Source organism: Rhizophagus irregularis, chromosome 25, assembly GCF_026210795.1.
Source record: "Rhizophagus irregularis chromosome 25, complete sequence".
Classification (NCBI taxonomy): Eukaryota; Fungi; Glomeromycota; class Glomeromycetes; order Glomerales; family Glomeraceae; genus Rhizophagus; species Rhizophagus irregularis.
The window spans coordinates 2,652,002-2,671,141 of record NC_089453.1 but is presented as its reverse complement, the minus strand read 5'-3'; the positions used below and the strand labels follow the sequence as shown (position 1 = coordinate 2,671,141).

The 19,140-nt window shown below is 40.3% G+C and overlaps 5 protein-coding genes across 5 annotated transcripts; 4 read left to right on the top strand and 1 right to left on the bottom strand.

Moving 5' to 3' along the window:
- Window positions 1–5,183: 5,183 nt before the first annotated feature.
- OCT59_017022 (uncharacterized protein) lies at window positions 5,184–7,037 on the top strand (the record flags this gene model as incomplete). The annotated part of the gene is made up of 1 exon (XM_066146082.1): window positions 5,184–7,037. One exon carries the CDS (start codon window positions 5,184–5,186, stop codon window positions 7,035–7,037), a length of 1,854 nt encoding a protein of 617 aa, XP_066003808.1.
- Window positions 7,038–7,130: 93 nt separating this feature from the next.
- OCT59_017021 (uncharacterized protein) lies at window positions 7,131–7,625 on the top strand (the record flags this gene model as incomplete). The annotated part of the gene is made up of 1 exon (XM_066146081.1): window positions 7,131–7,625. One exon carries the CDS (start codon window positions 7,131–7,133, stop codon window positions 7,623–7,625), a length of 495 nt encoding a protein of 164 aa, XP_066003807.1.
- Window positions 7,626–7,707: 82 nt separating this feature from the next.
- On the top strand, window positions 7,708–8,178 carry OCT59_017020 (uncharacterized protein; the record flags this gene model as incomplete). Its single annotated transcript, XM_066146080.1, has 1 exon — window positions 7,708–8,178. One exon carries the CDS (start codon window positions 7,708–7,710, stop codon window positions 8,176–8,178), a length of 471 nt encoding a protein of 156 aa, XP_066003806.1.
- Window positions 8,179–8,287: 109 nt separating this feature from the next.
- OCT59_017019 (uncharacterized protein) lies at window positions 8,288–8,680 on the top strand (the record flags this gene model as incomplete). Its single annotated transcript, XM_066146079.1, has 1 exon — window positions 8,288–8,680. The coding sequence occupies one exon, from the start codon at window positions 8,288–8,290 to the stop codon at window positions 8,678–8,680; it is 393 nt and encodes a 130-aa protein (XP_066003805.1).
- Window positions 8,681–16,108: 7,428 nt separating this feature from the next.
- Window positions 16,109–16,624, bottom strand: OCT59_017018 (uncharacterized protein; the record flags this gene model as incomplete). The annotated part of the gene is made up of 1 exon (XM_066146078.1): window positions 16,109–16,624. One exon carries the CDS (start codon window positions 16,622–16,624, stop codon window positions 16,109–16,111), a length of 516 nt encoding a protein of 171 aa, XP_066003804.1.
- Window positions 16,625–19,140: the final 2,516 nt, after the last annotated feature.

The window sequence follows — 19,140 nt, the reverse complement described above, 5'->3', positions numbered from 1 at the left end:
ATTACCTAAAGGGTTTTGTTTTTTATCGCACCTGTGATATGTCGCAAGGGCATGCGCCTCCTAATTTTATTGGCGAAAAATTTTTTTGTGGCGCGTCAAATTTCAATTGTAACACGATCTTAAAATTTTTTTTTTAAAAAATTCTTCGATCTGTTTTGGTTTCTTTGTCCCTACCTTTTAATAAAAACAAACCTTTACATTTCTTTTCTAATTACGTTTTCATTAAAAATATTGTTTATCATGTTTATATTCGATGGTTAGTTTCTTTTTCTTCTTTTTTGTCTTGTTTTGAAAACTACACTAAAGGTTTTTTTTTCTTTTTTCAGGTCTTTTGCGTTGTGGATTTTGACGTTAATATCATTTGAAAAGAGACTTTTCATTCTTCTTACTTTTAATTAAAGACTCGGTAAGTGAAGTTTAATACACCGTGTTTAATAACCTTAAAAACACTATTAACGATTTTTTTTTTACTTTAGATTCTTTCACTTTAGATTCTTTTCACAACGGAAGTTTAATGTCAATTTCGTTACTCTTCCTTCTTCTCATTTGGAAAAAATATTGGTAAGTGTCGGTTATATAGACTATGAACTAATTTAAACGGCCTCTTCAAAGTTTTTGTATATGTATTAACCTCTTGTAAACGATATTAACCAATTTTTTTCTTTTTTTTAGGTTCTTTAATTTGATTTCCTTTCTAAAGAAGACCTCTTACTTTCCACTTTGGCGAAGTCTCGGTAGGTGTTATTCAGGTTGTTGGTGTATGCGAAGCTTTTAGAAACAATACTAACAAGTGTTTTTTCTTTTTTTTTAGGTTTTTTTCATTGTAAAAGCTAAGATTTACCGCCAATTGTGTTTTTTTTCATTTCGGTAGGTGTTATATAGGTTAATAGTGCATGTAATAACCTGTTATAAACGATATTAATGAGTTTTTTTCTTTTTTTAGGTTCTTTCATGTTGTTAAAGCCAAACTTTAAAGCTGATCTCATTTTTAAGGTACCTTTGTTACCTTTCACTTCGGTAGGTGTTATATGGGCTAATGGTGTATGTAATAACCTATTATAAATGATAATATTAATGAGTTTTTTTTTCTTTTTTTAGGTTTTTTTCACGTTGTTAAAGCCAAACTTTAAAACTGATCCCATTTCTAAGGTACCTTTGTTACCTTTCACTTTGGTAGGTATTATATGGGCTAATGGTGTATGTAATAACCTATTATAAATGATAATATTAATGAGTTTTTTTTTCTTTTTTTAGGTTTTTTTCACGTTGTTAAAGCCAAACTTTAAAACTGATCCCATTTCTAAGGTACCTTTGTTACCTTTCACTTCGGTAGGTGTTATATGGGCTAATAGTGTATGTAATAACCTGTTATAAATGATAATATTAATGAGTTTTTTTTCTTTTTTTAGGTTTTTTCACATTGTTAAAGCCAAACTTTAAAGCTGATACCATCGGACGAAATATACCAGGTAATAAAGAACTAGTAGAAATTGTTTGGCGGAAAAATTCTAACGCTCTACCAGGATAAATGGTATAAATCCTTTTTTCTCCATTTTTTTGGTATCTTTGTTATTTTTCACTTCGGTAGGTGTTATATGGGCTAATGGTGTATGAAACAGCCTTTGGAAATGATTAAAGTATATAAATTAGGAACCAGGATGCTTAACAATTTTTTTAATAAAGTAATTAATTACATACACATAAAGTTCTTATATAGAAATAAAAGGTCTAATAATTAATGATTAATCCTTACTTTTCTTACTTTCTTGATGGTATTGTCTTTTTATTTTGATAGAGAGTTGGTAAATATTATATTAAAAGACTTCTTTTATTGCAGAAGCTTAATTTTAATTTTAAATCTTGTTAAAAAAAGACTTTTCATTTTCGGTAAAGTGTTGATAGGACTAATAGTATATGTTATTGCTTTTATAAATGTCATTAACTTGGTTTTAGTTCTGAATAAACGAAAATATTAGTGTGCGGACAATGCTTAATTTTATTGGCTAGTAAATATATGAATTGTGATTGTAACACAAAAGTGTCGTCGGGCTGGTAGTGTGCCTCGCTACGCTCATCCCACCTCGGCCACGCTGGCCTCGCAGTACCTACATCCCCCCTCCGTGGGGCAGGTTTACCTGCCACAGTACCATGGTCTGCCACGGTATTTTTCCACTTATTTTTTTTTATACATTTTTTCTTATATATAACTTACTATGACAACTATGGCAACTATGGCAGACTACTTAAAAACGGAATAAAAACGTGAATAAAGCTGAAATCAGACAGAATCTCCTGCCATAGTACCTGCCATAGTACGAAAAATCTTATAATAATACTATGGCAGCCTTAGTCAGCCCCTTAGACCCCAAAACCCGATTCACGCTATGATTACCCTTTATATACTCACCTAGACCCCCCAAGTATGACCCCCTATGTCCTGAACTATGGCACCCGAACTATGGCAGCCGAACTATGGCACCCGAACTATGGCAGCCGAACTATGGCAGCCGAACTATGGCAGCCGAACTATGGCAGCCGAACTATGGCACCCGACTTACCCCCGTCAGAAAAAATATATTCGGCAATTGAAGATTAGGTAACTATAAATTAGTACTCGATTTAATAGAACAAAAAATGGCCGCTCAAGTTCCAGCAATCTTTAACCCCAACAACCGTTTCTTCTACGATGACCTTCTTAAAAAATGTGTAGGTACACACACGAAAGAAAGCGTCAATTCAGCAATCTCGGCTTCTGTGGCTTTCATCACCACAAAATCCGGCATGTGGATTAGAAAAAAGAAGGCTTACAATGGAAGCATATACTTCGAGTTCGCCGCAGATCTCAAGGGGATTTCTACTAAGCACAAGGTAATTATTCGGTCAGATACCGGAGAAGACAGTGATGCGACCACATCCACCAAATTAAAGGATCTTCTTCTCCAAGCCTCAATTGCAAAGATCTGTTATACAGATGTAAACTTCATGCCTTATCCCCCAAACGCACCAAAGTATAATCCTGAATTCTTCAATCTCTTCCTAGGTTTTAGGGCCCAACCCGCTGAGCGCATCAAACCAAATCTAGTTAATCCAATCATCCGACACGTTCATGAGGTATGGTGTGCGGAGGACAAGCAGTTAACCACATACATCCTCAACTGGCTCGCATTCCTTATTCAAAATCCAGACAAAAAACCCGGTACAGCAATTATCATGCGCAGTCCCCCCAGATGTGGTAAGAATATCTTAACCGATTTTATCGGAGAACGTATTCTCGGCCGTGAAAACTTCCTTTCCACTATGCGTCTTGAAGATGTAATGGGAAGGTTCAATGCAGCTGTTCGTGCCAAAAAACTTATCATCCTCAATGAATGCGATATGTCAGGCAAGGAATGGCATGGGGCAAACAACCGACTCAAGAGTTTAATCACCGAGCCTTACATCTCTATCGAGGAAAAGGGGATAGATGTGAAGGTTATTGATGACTTTGCTGGCTACATGATCCTCAGTAATCATGCTATGCCAATCCGTATAGAAATGGGGGATGAAAGATTTGTAGCTCTCAATGTCTCAGCCAAATATAAGGGCAATAGAGAATACTTCAGTTCTCTCGTAAAAGTATTAGAAAATCTGGATACAGCCAGTTCCTTCATGTCCTATCTACTTAGCCGAGACTTAACTGGCTTCAATCCCCGATCTATTCCTGATACTCAAATGAAATGGGAGTTAATTGAAGCAAGTATCCCGAATCCCCAGCGTTTTATACAATATTACCTTGAAATAATGTGGCCCGACAATTGTGATACACTTGAAATCCCGTGTACAAATTTCTATAGTACTTACCAAAACTGGTGCAGTGAGAAGGGTGAAAACAAAACACTAAGTGACAATAAATTCGGTATGGAGATTAAACAATTCGCCCCCAAAATGCGTGTAAGCCGCTCAGGTACCCGAATAAACTATTACATACTAGATAAAGCAAAAATCGCGGAGAATTTTAGTAAAGTAATCCAAGATGTACAAGATGTACAAGACGTACAGGAAGCACCAGTAGAGGAAGTAGAGTTAGTTGCCGAGAAACCTGCAGAGGAAAAATCCGCTGAGAAAAAACCCGAACCCACAGAGGAAAAACCCGAACCTGTCGAGAAAAAACCCGCACCTGTAATTCGCAAGATTCCTCCACCGCTTCCACCCAAGCCTGACCACTTAAAAGAACGTCTACAAGAGTCAAGGGAAGAACAACCGGATCCCGATGAAGATACTAATGAGTCAGACACCGATGAACCTATAGATAGCTTCTCAGATTGTTATCTATCTGACGAGGAACCTGACCAAGAAGAACCCACCCCTAAACCAGATGATGACAACGACGTCTTAGACGACTTGTTATCAGACTCAGATTCTACAACCGTGAACCCAGCTCCTGAACAACAACCTGAGTCACCCGCAGAATCTTCCACAAAATCCGAATCCCTCGCAGATTCTAAATTTTCTACAGAACCTGTAGTAGAACCGGCTCCCGAAGAGCAACTTATCCCAGAACCTGACACAGAACCAGAAGTCGACCGGGATCCTGAACCAAAGGAAGGCACTCGAGCGCACTGGGCTTGGCATGAAAGACACCGATGGGATCGCAAACCGTGGGTTAAAAATTCAAAGGACCAGGCCTTCGATGATCTCTACAATACAGGTAAGGAATTATGGGCCAAGTATCAAGATGCGTCAGATGACTATGACTGGGAAATACTCGCGTTTGAAGTAGAGGAATGTCCCACAACGCGTATTGAGGACGAGTACCAGTATTACCTTATGGAAGTAGTAGACCGCTTCAAGGACTGGATTGAATATAATGGATACTTACCTAAAATACCTAGCCGTAAAGAACTCGCAGATTTAATAAGAATATACAAGGAGAATCGTAATGCCGAGATTATTCCCACCCCCTCTGGGTATGAAACTATGAGGGCAGATAAGGGAAAAGCGCGAGAGATCCCCGAGGAACGTCCAAAAACTGATATGGAACGTGAATGGGAGGCCGCCAATGGAATCATCGATGACTGGAACGAAGAGGATACTGAGGGCGCTATCAACGACATATTGTAAGCGCTATTTGAGATTATTTCTTTTTTTTTTCGTATATATAGAAAGTTATTATTTATATTTGAAGACAAATCATATACATAAAAATGCAATACTCAAGAATCGCCCGCACTTTACCAACACGACCTGACATCAAGGAACTTCAATATTCTGGTGCCCGCTTTTCCAGAGGAGCTATCACCAGACTCGGTCAGACTCTCCAGGCGCGATTTCCAGATAGAAAGTTCCAGATCCTACTTCCCTATGAAAACTGGAAACCCGGTGGATGGACATCAGGAAACCAACCAGCCAGCCTCTTTTCACTATTAGACCATTATGATGAAGCACAGCTACCGGATGACGCAGACCCCGATTATTTTGAACAATTCATAATTTATGCGAGAGATAGTCTACCGGCCACAGGAGGTTGCAACGGGGAGCTAAATGATTGCCTGTATGAATGCCTGAAACATATCTACGGCACATTCTCTAAAATGCCAAAGTCAATCGAAAAGCCCGAGTATATCAAAAAGGCATTAGGTCTCAATCGCGATGCTCCCATCCCAGTTTCATGCATGGACAAGGTTGAACAACTCGCAGGAAGTCTCGCAATTAATATTGTGGGGGACATTACCCGAATCTCTAAGAGTAAGTCCGATAGACGTGCGACTCTCATCCTGTCTGAGGGTCACTACTCCCTCGCGTTAAATCCCGGAAGACTCCACTCCAGTAAATTAGATAAAAAGCGTAATTTACCCATTGTATACCATGAAGATGGGACCAATAATGTAGTCACAATATATAACGGCAAAACGGTTAAGTCTTGCACAATTGGGCAGTTTCAAAAAACTAAGAATTCCAAGAGTTCTTTCATCCCCGTCGAGAAAAACCGTAAGACTGGGGTATATGAAACTCTCGAAGAAGCATATCAGAGAATCCACGAGGAACGGGATGTCTTCTTACAAACTACAAAGAAGTTCGGTTTAGGAATCGACTTATCATACCATAACTGGTCTTACAAAAGAACGGCTCTCTGGTTATTCGAACGATTAAGTGTAGGGATTCCAGCCAATGATCCTCTTGACCCGATAGAAGCAGAGTGGTTAAGTGATGCAATGATGGGAGGATTAATCTGGGCAGATAACGAGTGGAAGGGCTATGGAAGACAGTACGACGCAACAAGTTTATACCCGAGTATCCAACAATCGAACGCGAACTTTCCAATCAGACGGGGTAAATTCCAGACACTTAATGACTTTGTTGACCACAGGGGTTATGCCTTGTATGGATTATTCCGTGCCAAGGTAAGTGGGAATAATATTCTCTTCCGACAGAATAAAAGGGGAATCTATACATTCATCGACTTACAACGAGCAAAAAAACTTGGTCTCAATATACAGTTAATACAGGATGGGAAGCCAAATGCATTGATATATGATAGAGAAGCGAGAATCCCTGGAACTGTAATATTCGGTGAGTATGTACACTTCCTCTTCAAAATTAAAAACCAGGGTGGCGTAGCTGGCCGCGTGGCAAAGCGAGTCCTCAACACATTATGGGGAGCATTATGCCAGAGGAAGCGTAATTACAAGACACTCACCGCAAATCAAACAGACCCGTTTACATTTCCAGAGGGCCATACACTCGACTCTATCATACCAGTAGGATCTGACCAGTGGCGATTCCAGTTCACAAACCCGGGTAATCCCTTCAAAGGTGAGTATCCCAGGATCGCCCCATTCTTATTAGCACGTGGTCGCAAAATCACATCTGAGGCAATTCAACCATACAAGGATAAAGTACGACGTATCCATACGGATGGATTTATTTTAGAAGAGCAGCCAGATAGCCCCGCGCTTTTCACTTGTTCAGAGAATGCAGATACGACTCTAAAGACTTTCAAGTTTGAAACCGCGGGATACTGCCATGTGAAAAATGCGAACAAGGTTATCTGGACATGATTGCTAAGAACTGGTAGGTTTATTTTTTACTGACATATCGTGATGGCATAATTGAATAAACCTATGGGATATGTAATCTTACGAGATACCCAAATGCAAAACACCGACGGATTAGGTAGACAAGACGACGAAAGTTTCCACGCGTGGGCTAAGCGCATTCAAAATGCTGTGCAATATTATGAGACTTGTAGTAGAATAGGTTTTCATAGGCGGCTACCTTATCCAAGGTCTCGTCAAGCTGTATATGCTTATATTGTGCACATTAGGAGAATAGTATCACGACTACCAAATAGGTGGTACTGTACCTACTGTAAATCTTTTATTGATCGTGGATGGGGAGCCGATGCTTCCATGGATCAAGCGGTACGACTACATTTATATAGTTGCCCAAAGCATTTTAATTTCGACTATTATACTCATCATGCTGAAATGATCCAGAAAGCCTTTAGGAGATATATAGAAAGAAAGAACAATAAAGCGGCTAGGATTATCCAGAAAGTCGCTATCCCCTGGTTATATAGACCAGGCTCTCCATTGATACAAAAGGCCGAGCGACACTTCTACTGCCTCGCAGTATCCCAAGTGTAAACCCCGAGTTTTATATTTATTTTTTCTCATTCGAATAAACAGGTAACTGAAGATTTATATTTTTTACAAAGTACAAAGAATCATGTCAACATATACCGAATTCGCAAGCATTGTTAACAGCACTGACAGCACTAGTGAGGAGATTATTTACGAGGCATCGCGCATTCAGCCTAGTGTTATCACTGACGAAACTGTCCCCAAGATTATCCGCGCATTAAAAGATACTATAGTAGTCGCATTAATATCTGGGTTTGGCAAAACCAGTTACCTCGTCCAGGACCACGTGAAGTATATCAAGCGAATCCAGACGGCAAATTCTCCTGTATCATATGTGAAGTTCGTGGCCAGAAAACTCTTCCCAGATAATGCGGCATATACTGCTAAAATAGCAAAAATCCGCGAATCATACAAGAATAAACAAGCTCTCCTAGATAAGCTTGAGGCCCTCTTCGAATTGTATTATAATGCGACTAAGGACTCATCAACCGGTCCCCCAAAGCGAGCTATTACTAAAAACGAGGCTGAGAAAACCTTAACAGAACTTCTTGCATAAGCGGCTCCTATGGTCCTACGATTCTGTACGAATTTAGTCTATATTTTTTATCCATGTGTAATAGGCATACAGTAATTGAAGATAGCTATAGTATAAGTAACATAACATCATGTTGGACCGATTACCAGTAGAAATAGTCGAACGCATTGTCGCAAAGATCCCGGATACTGACCTTATTGCAGTGAGTAAGGTAGATAGAGTGTGGTGGCAGGAAGTTCGTCAAGAGGCATATAAGAGGTGGAAAAATTATGCCACTACGATCGGGTATGTCCGAGCTCTTGGAAAGCCATTCGAAAAAGGGAATGTTGACTGGATAACATTTGAAGATGTAAACGACTTCTATAAAAGATGGATAGACCGCCTCACCGAGGATCAGCTTTATATTATGGAGAAAATGCTTAGGAATGGGATGGTCGTGGACCCCCAAGAGAGGGAAACCATAGAGCATGCATTAAGTGAACATAGATGGGGAGGCGATCCTTGGGGACTGGGAGTGGTATGAATGGACTCAACAGGAGTAAGCATTTTGTACTTGACTTTCGTAGGAATTACCCTGCAGAGTCATATTTTTTAGATCCGGCCGGCATTACCGCGTAATCCCGAATTACCGAAAAAGGAAATTTATGTTACACAAGGTTCCAAACGCATTCTTACCAAATCGATTTTTGTGGAACGGGTATCGCCCAAAAAGGAAATGATCTACGTACCGCATGAAATCACGTGACACTCTACACATTTGTTCAGGGTATCACGTGACATGAACTCCGTTCACATTTTCTGTAATATAATCCATAGTTTTTCCATGAATGCTTTTTAGGCCAATAATCCAATAACTTATTCATCAGGTATCCTCGTGTTTTGCGACAAGGACTGATGACCATGTAACCTCATCATCAGGCATCCTCGCATTTTTTGACAAGGACTGATGACGATGTCACTTGGTTATTGTAAATTGAAGATAACAATTAGGTATGTAGACACGTACAGAAAAAAGACATGTCATACCCTTATATAACTAATCCTATAACCGGACGTCCAATCCGTGTTGGTGGAGATACCTTTAATCGAATAGTTATGGAATCCCATGATTATATCGATGGAAGGCTTGTCCGTAGACAAACCGTACCGCCTCCACCTCAGGAACAACCTGTATATTTAAATACAGATACAGGACGCTATATTCAACACGGTACTAGAACGTATCATAGACTGGTTGAGAGTGACTACGAGGTAGTTGAGGACTACTACCTTGTTCATTCTGAAGAGGAGGAGCTTATAGAGGAAATCATCAATGAAACACGCTATAATGAGGAAAATCTTGATGGCCAGCGGTTAACTTTCAATAATATACAACAAATCAGAGCCGCTATTCAAGCTGACCAAAATGAATATGATGATTTTATCTTACAGCAGAATACGACTAACGGGACACCTTCCTCCGGTCCTTCCGGTCGTCCACGAACTTTGGAGGACCATGCCCCGAGACTTGCAGAGCTTAATATTGAGTTGTGTAGGGAATGTCTCATGCCTGTAAGCCCAAAGTGACTTAACGGACAAGTTGTGCAAGGACTGCGCTTCCTAATGGTCAGTCCTCCGGTCCTCCGGTCTTCCGGTCTTTCCAACGGTTGATCCCTTAATGCCAGTTATTTTTTTTTATACAAATGACAGGTATTTAAAGATAACAATATATAAAAAAGATTGTGAAGGATACTAAGTGAGCGAATAATCAAAGAAAGATAGCCATGTCAACATCAATCATAATAAACCAGTGTCAGAACTGTGGAGTATTCTCTGCAAAAGCGGCATATAGAGGATTATCCAGCGTGTTGTATAGACAGATTATAAAGAAGATTGGTGACGAGAGTGAACCTTTACAAGCCTTGGGACTTGCCAGGAATAAGTTGGTCCAGATTATCCGTCGGGCAAGTAATGCGGATTTTACGCAATTATTCACACAAAGACTAGATATGAAAATTATGGACGGAGATTCATACGAGGATACTAGGAAGTGGCTTCTTGAACAGCTTATAGCCATTGGATGTGACAGTGGGGAAATTGCCTTATATCAGTTCTTACGGAATACATACCCGGATGGTATTGACGAACCCTTTACTACATTCTATGAGAACTATGTAAATCATGTAAGAAATCCGATGACTAAGAACTTTGCTTCTCGAGCCTTAGGAGCTATTGGATTAAAAGCTAGGATGCTACGGATTGACTTCGAAGGACGTAAAAAAAGTGCCATGATTCTTAGGGCTTCTGCGGAAGAACTTCGCGAGATGGGTTGCTAAAGCAGCCAGATTCTTACAAAATACTATTGATCCCTACTCGTAATGCTCGACGGTCCATATGACCCTTAGAAAAGATCTGTAAAAGGACCCCGATGCCTTCTATTAATTTTTTATTATCCAAAGGGTGACTAGACTTCAGGACTTCATATCGGGAGAATAACTCCTTTACGGTCTCAGGTTTTGGAATTTCAGTCTTCGTGGTCCTATCCCGTACTTTCGCTAAGAAGTTTTGGAAGTCTGATCCCAAGGTCTTACCAGATAGTCCGTAGGCTTCCCGAAAGACGTACTTAACCCAGGTATCTGCGTTCTTAGCTATAACCAGATACGAGAAGGTGTTTTCTCTCTTTAGGCGATGGATATTCCTGAGCAAACTCGATTAGCTGGGAGGACTTTTTTGCTTCAGCTACGGCTTTCTGGCCATAGGAACTAAACTTTGATCGAACTGGGTTCAAACTCGGATTGAACTTTGATCGAACTGGGTTCAAACTCGGATCGAACGGGGATTGAACTGAGATCGAACTAGGATCGAACTGAGATTGATCGGTGATCGAACTGAGACTAGTATCCCATCTAACCCGAATAGATAACGGATCGCTCTTGGATCTTCTAAGATCAAATACTATAAATTCGCGTTGTAGAGTAAGGTCATCGATTACTGGAGCTAGTGACTCCGATTCTTCTGTATACTGGCGGATGATCCTCTTAGTATCGGTCAAACTTCCGTGACCTCCATGTAGGGAAATATAATTCACATTTTCACGAATAGCCTTGGGAATGGTAAAGAATCTTTGGGCCACATAGATACACGAGATATTTTTGTGACGCCCGTGTGTAAAAAATCCAGTGATGAGATCCTGGGTTTTTTTAGGCGCATCCATCAAATCCTCAAAGATTACCACAGTAGCCTGGGTGGAGTTGAAGTCCTTAACATTTGGAATCTCACTATGGGATACTGCGGTAAACGGAATTTCTTCTTCTTTGAAAAAATCACGTACGACTGCCCACTTCGGTTCATCGAGGTATCTGCCAACTAGAATTACCGCATCACATAATATGTACCTTTCGCTATCCTCCTTTGCCTTCTTGTCTCCCATTAACAAATTAATAATCATAGTTGTCTTACCCGAGTCAGAACTTCCTGCTACGGCAAGACGGAAAGGCCATGATGGGGCAAACTCATTACCCTGTCTCGAGTCGGTCGTGTACTCGTCCAAATTGTATACATAAAGATCCATTTGAATTTTATTCTAATTTAGTTTAAATATGATGTCGATACCAATTGCAATTTATACTCCTTCAGAGCCTACTGGACCGCCTCCTAGGGATTTGCGTGATATGAATAATATACCATTAGTTGCGGTAATTAAGGATCTAACAGATTTTTTAACTGTCAGTGATCGCATCGTTGTTAATCGAGATGTACAAAATGCAAACCATCGTCTTAAACATGCTCTTAATTTATTAATTCATCGCTGTAGAGAAACATACGAAGAACGTGATATATTAAAAGCGGAACGTGATCGATCTCGAAAAGAACGCGATGAATTACAAGATGAACTCGAGGTTCAAACAGGTTTGTTAGGTCTTACACAAGATGAGCTAAATATCGTACAAGATACTATTACTGGTTTAGAAGCTAATTTGGCTGAATTGGAACGTGAGTTTGGTGGTATGCGGACGACTAATCGTCGTCTTCAGCAGCAATATAATCTTATGAGAGGAGAACGTAATAGAGCTATAGGTGAACGTAATAGAGCTATAGGCGAGCGTGATGTGGCACGAAATCGGCTTGTATATGCCAATAATCGGGTTCTTTTTGGAATTCGGACATTGGGACGTCTTAGGAATCGATTTTTCCAACAAATAGCCGCTCTGCGTATCCAAGTACAATGGTTTCGGATTAGACAATTGAACCTTCCTCCACCTCCTCTCAACCATCCACAAAATACGATATGGCTGCCGTTGGTATAGCTGCCCCTATATTTCATGGTCGGGAAGATGAAGATCTTAATCTTTTTATTGATAACTTTTTAGGGTATATTAATACCGTTGGTATTGATCCATTGGACGATGCCAGTGCGCCTCCGGGTCGGGTGCGAGCGATGGGGGTTCTTCGTAGCTGTATGAGAGATGAAGCGGCGAGGTGGTTTGATGCAGAACTTACTGGAAAAAATTGGGAACTCTCGAATATTCGGTTAGTGGCTACTGCAAATGGTGGAGCCGGTGCTACTCGCCGAGCGTTCAGAGCTTTAGCTGTTCCTGAGGTTGCTAATGGATTACATGTTGGTACTTACTTACCCGGGTCTGATGCTGATATATATTCAAGGGTTGCAGGTAATGCGGCGGTAACCGTTGGAGATGCATTTTTCCCATCACGCGCTGATATCGTTAGAACGAATTTTAAAGTTGAAGAGCAGTGGAGGCGTGCGGGCGGACGTCCTACTCATCAACCCGTTAATGGGTTGGGAAATCATGGAGGTCCATTTAATGCTGCTGTTCAGAATCAACCAATAGTCTTACAGGGGATTCTCCTGGATCAAGCATTTATGCATATGCGTACAAATTTTCCAACCGTCGTGGAAGAAAGACTTCAGATACGATTTAGTAATCTTTACCAGGAACAAGGTGAACCTGTTCGATCTTACTATAAGCGAGTTGAGAGGGCTGGGGATATTGTAGGATATAATCGAATTATGGTTACTGACCAGTTCTATAGAGGACTTTTGCCGGAAAACGTTATTGAAGCTTCCAGAATCGGGGCGCGCCTCTTAATATATTAATCGATAGATTGAGTGATGCGAGCGACGAAAGGGTGAAATGTTCTATGGATTACAAAGGCGCCAGGGTATTGAAAAGGCTAAAAAAGAGGAATTGGCTGGCTATACTCATCCCGTGACTCCACACGAAGGTGCTGTAATACAAAGGTCGACAGACGTTATTACTCAAGAACGATTACAAGAATTGCTTAAGGCGCAGGCCGAGGAACTTACCAAGAATTTCCAGGCACAATTTAAACAATTACAAGTATCTAAGCCAGTTCGTAAACTACCGGTCTATAGACAACAGATTAAACCTGTTCGACCAAAACCACAGAGACGCGTTGTTCAGGATCATCAGGATCCTGATTGGGATGATGGTTATGTAGATCATGATGTTGGTGATGACCCTGATGCTCCTGAATGGACTAGTGAAGATGATCAACATGTTATTGATCTTATTATGGGATATGAGACATCTAAAAGATTTCCAAAGCGACTTCAGAAGGCTAAAGATAGACGCGATGATCTGGAATTAGCCCGAGCAATGAGAAACCTCGATCTTAATGATGATGCTATGGATATTGATACTAATACCACGAGTTTTGATGACTTGAAAATTGTTCCCGATGAGGAAGGTGGTTTTCGGATTTGTGCAGTTCGAAGTACAAAAAAAAAGTAAACTCGGATAAGGGTGTAAGTATCTCGAAACTTCTTAAATCTGTTCCAAAAAAATCAGTTAAAATGACTCCTATTAAGATTCCTGTGAAGGTTACTAGTAGTAAGCCCACACTTATAAAAGCCGTCACCAAAAATGATTCATTAAGTTTATTAAGGTCTGCAGATTTTAGAAAATTACTCCGCGAAATTCTTCGGGAAGAATTAAAGTCTGCTCGTAAAAGTACGGAGATTCCAGAAGACCTAGTTGAAGAAAAACAAGAAGAGGATATCAGGGAAGATGACCTGATGGATATTGACATAGCTCGTTTGGAGAATACTAAAGATCTTTTAGCGCTGGATGGGGAGGTCAATGGGATAGCAATTCAGTGTTTAGCAGACACTTGTGCTAACGCGTCTTTTATTCAGAGGGAAGCCGCTGAAGAATTAGGGTTGGATATCAACAAGAGTATTACACATAACATATCCGGCGCTCCGGGTTCTGGTAGGACATTCGGCATGGTAAAAGGAGTGTCAATCAAACTAACCCCTGATTGTGTAATCACTGAGAATCTCGCGGTTTTAAGCGATTACAAGCATAGGGAGATTGGATTGAGCCGGACGTGTCTGAAATGTTACAATTATGATGTCCATGAATCACGTGAACATATTGCCCTTACTTGTAATGAGAAGAATGTTTTTATCCCGATAGTTTCTGACGTGAATCGAGGAGACAAAAAATAGGGAATATTTATTTTTTATTCCCAAAACTTGCGGATTAAGGCAGGGACATCCTCCTCCAACCGGTCAGCGGGTTCCCAAGTGGCTTCGGTATCTGGGTATCGTTCCCACTTGACTAGATACTGGTCTTGACCCTTCCTGATGCGATGCCGGAGTATCCGCTCAGGTACAAATCTTTCGGGTTGCCCTCTTATCACGGAGTCAGGTGGGGGATGTTCATTTTCTGGAACAATCTGCAACTCTTTTCGGGTGTACGCACATCTGGATACACCTAGACGCCCGTGTGGTCCATCAAGAAGATACGTAGGAGGCTGTTCGGGTGAGAGGATCATTTTTTTGATGACACGGATATTGGGATTCCATCTTATGTCACCTGTACGAAATTTTCCATGGAGTTTATTCCCGAGTACTGAAATAGGTTCGTCTAACTTGACTCGGACATGTGTTCCTTCAGAGAGAAGTTCCGTCTTTTTTGACACTTTGGGTGACCCTGTCGGAATGTCTGGGGGATTTCTCTGCCAGATTTCATCTATTTTATTAACTACATCACGGAAATCTTCTGACCATTTCACGGATGTCACCCCGGTCTTCAACTCCTATGCCACCATTCGTTTTAGGAGAGGTTCCTGGATTGCTTGGATGGCTCGTTCAGCGTATGATTGCTGTTTGTGTCTTCCTGGTTCGCCGAACCTCATCATCACCCCTAGGTTGTTCAGGAAAAAATCACGTACCTGATCATTGGTGAATTCTGATCTGGAGTCTGTCTCTATTCGATGTGTTGGTGGCTTAATGCGATTTCTTCTGTAGATTTTAACAAATCCATTGAGAACCTTATTTGCGGTTTTATCCTTTAGGGGCTCTGCATCGACTTGTTAACCCGCGACTTCCACCACTACGAGGAAATAGTGGAATCCTTTGGGGTCGACTGGCATCTCTGCGAGATCTGCCTGATGCGTCGCATTTGGTTTCCATACAACTACTCGTGGACGCTCTGATGACTTTTCCTTTAGGGGCTTTTTGTATAGGTTGTAGTGCTCCTCACCTTTTAGAATTCGTGCTGGTACTCCAGAGAGATTGTAGTATTTGTAGTAATTCTCTAATTGCGACATATTACGACAAATTAAAGGAAAGATTTCGGACTTCAAATCTTAAAATGACACGATTTTACTGCCTAAAGTGTAAGAAGGAAACCGAGACTGCTAGTGAAATACAAGATATGACCACAAATGGGCGTTACCGGCTGCATGGTGATTGCACAGTTTGTGGTATGCATAAGAATACTTTTACTGGGATAGACTGGGTTATCAAAAGAAAACCAAGGAGAAGAAAAAAGAAACTGCGGCTAAAAGACATCAGACGGCGTACAATCGGCAATGCAAAAAACTCGGGCAGAAAATCTTAGATTCTGATGACACGTGTAAGCAGTGTATTGATAAATGCCTTAAGGAGGCAAAAAAGAGGAAGACGGATTAGTACCGCCTTCTAAAAGTATTCCTCATCATCTGAGTCATCGAGAGATACCTCTCCATCATCTGATTCATCATCCGAGTCGTCAGGAGTGCGACCTTCCTTAAGCAATTGGATGTTGTACGTTATTTGAGTCCATTTCTCCCAGTCGGACTCTTGCGTTATAAAGCCGCATCTGAGGAGTGCTCTTTCTATTACTACCATCCCTGCAAACCTGGTATATTTTTTCTGATCGGCTTCATTGAAATTGTCAATGGCTTCCTTGTAGTAGTCTACTGCCTGTTTGTATACCTCTTCGGCTTCTTTATGCCGCTTCCACAACTCGGCTTTACAACAGTTATACCAGAGTCTGTTAATCTTAAGATGTTTTCCGAATTCTTTAACCGGAAGGTTTCTGACCATCTCTGCTACTATGTCCGGGTCATTGAGGGGTGATGCCCGAATTTGGATCCATTTACGGATTCCATAGATGTCTACAAGATCAAGCCCGAGGTCTTCAGCAAGAGAAGTGGCGGCGTGTAAGTTTATCATTGTATGTTACTTATAGTTACCTAATCTTCAATTGCCGAATATATTTTTTCTGACGGGGGTAAGTGGTCATAGTTCGGGTGCCATAGTTCGGCTGCCATAGTTCGGCTGCCATAGTTCGGCTGCCATAGTTCGGCTGCCATAGTTCGGGTGCCATAGTTCGGCTGCCATAGTTCGGGTGCCATAGTTCAGGACATAGGGGGAATTAAATACTTGCGGGGGTCTAGGTGAGTATATAAAGGGTAATCATAGCGTGAATCGGGTTTTGGGGTCTAAGGGGCTGACTAAGGCTGCCATAGTATTATTATAAGATTTTTCGTACTATGGCAGGTACTATGGCAGGAGATTCTGTCTGATTTCAGCTTTATTCGCGTTTTTATTCCGTTTTTAAGTAGTCTGCCATAGTTGCCATAGTTGTCATAGTAAGTTATATATAAGAAAAAATGTATAAAAAAAAATAAGTGGAAAAATACCGTGGCAGACCATGGTACTGTGGCAGGTAAACCTGCCCCACAGAGGGGGGATGTAGGTACTGCGAGGCCAGCGTGGCCGAGGTGGGATGAGCGTAGCGAGGCACACTACCAGCCCGACGACAAAGTTACTATTTGTTTACCTAATTTTTTTGTACGTCCCTTTATTTTTTTTGCTTTTTACACACCTTATACCTTTGTTTACTACAATGCAACAAGAAAACTCTGAACCAGTTTTGTATCAAGGAAAGGCTTTCACCACTTGGAAGCAAGCATTTGAAACTATTGAAAGTCGGGCAAAGCAGCAAGGGTTTAATATCATATATAGTCGTGTTGAGAAAAAATCTGATGGAACTTTTTGTAGACGTACTGCACAATGTGAACATCATGGTAATTATGTTACAAAATCCAATAAAGAGACAACAACAAAACGTCTAGGCTGTGCTTGGCATATTAATTTATCAGAACCTACCTTTAAAAATCCTTTTAAATATGTTTATATTACAACACTTCATGTAAAGCTCCGAACGGTTCGGGCTAAACCAAGGAACCGATCCGAAACCGGCTCAAAATTCGGTTTGGTTCGGTTCGGGTATTAGAACCGAAAAACCGGCGGTTCGGTTCGGTTTAATCCGATTTTTTATAAAAATGCGAAAAATCGAATAGCCGGCCATCTAGTGATCGTATAAAGTCGAGCCATATATCATTGGATTCCTCTCGACGAGACGCGTCGAATGGTGGTAAGATCATGTCTCTAGCATCGATAGAACACACGTTAATCCACGCTAAATGAATTATCAATAATTTGAATTAGCAAGCTATCTATCGGTGCTAGAGACATGATCCTAGCACCATTCGACGCGTCTCGTCGAGAGGAATCCAATGATATATGGCTCGACTTTATACGATCACTAGATGGCCGGCTATTCGATTTTTCGCATTTTTATAAAAAATCGGATTAAACCGAACCGAACTGCCGGTTTTTCGGTTCGGTTCTTACGGATTTTGGCTCTAATCCGAACTGTCTATAATCCGGACCAAACCGACCCATTCGGAGCTTTAACTTCATGATATCCATTTACATAATCTTAATCCTAATATCATTCAATTTGGAGATAACAAATACATACCTCCTGAAATTATGAAGGAGATTGAATTTCTTACTATTAAATGCAGAATGGGATCTGCTACACAAAGACAATATCTTGAAGCAAAGTTTCCAGGACAAATAATTTATGATAATGATTTATATAAAGCAATTCAACATTTTCGTCCACAAAATAAAGATGATAGTAATGATGCAGCTAAATTGTATACGAAATTACTTGAATTATCACAAAATAATCTAATGTGGAAGGTTGCGATCAAATTTGATAATAATAATACTCTTACACATTTATTCTGGATGATGCCATCTCAGTTAGAATTATGGTATCGGTATTCAGATATTGTGGTACAAGATGTAACTTGTAAAACCAATAGGTATGAGATGGCTTTAAGTTTATTTATTATTCTTGATGAAAATCGGAATGTAAGACTCAAAAGAATCACATGAATGGTCATTTGAACAACTCAATTTAGCAACAAATAATGTGTATCCACAAGTAATAATGACAGATGCAGATCCAGCTGTACATGCTGCGATTAGGTCTACATTTCCTACCACATACCCGATGCATTGCACTTTTCATATTAGCCAAAATTTGATTAAAAAGGTTCAAAAACTAATTGGAAATAAATTTCAAGAGTTTTTTACAAAATTTCATGCTGTACGTAATACACTAAACACACTTTCCTTTGAATCAGAATGGAGAAAATTAATTACTCAATATCCTGAAATACAGCAATATTTGATAAATACTCTTTATAATACTAAAGAATCATGGGCTCATCCTTGGACATGTCACCAATTTACTGCAGGACTCCATGCATCTTCTCCTGTAGAAAGCATTAATGCATGGATTAAAAGTTATATTTTTAACTCTAATATTTCTTTATGTGAACTTGGGGATGTAATAGAGAGAAGACAAATGGCAGAAAACAAAAAAT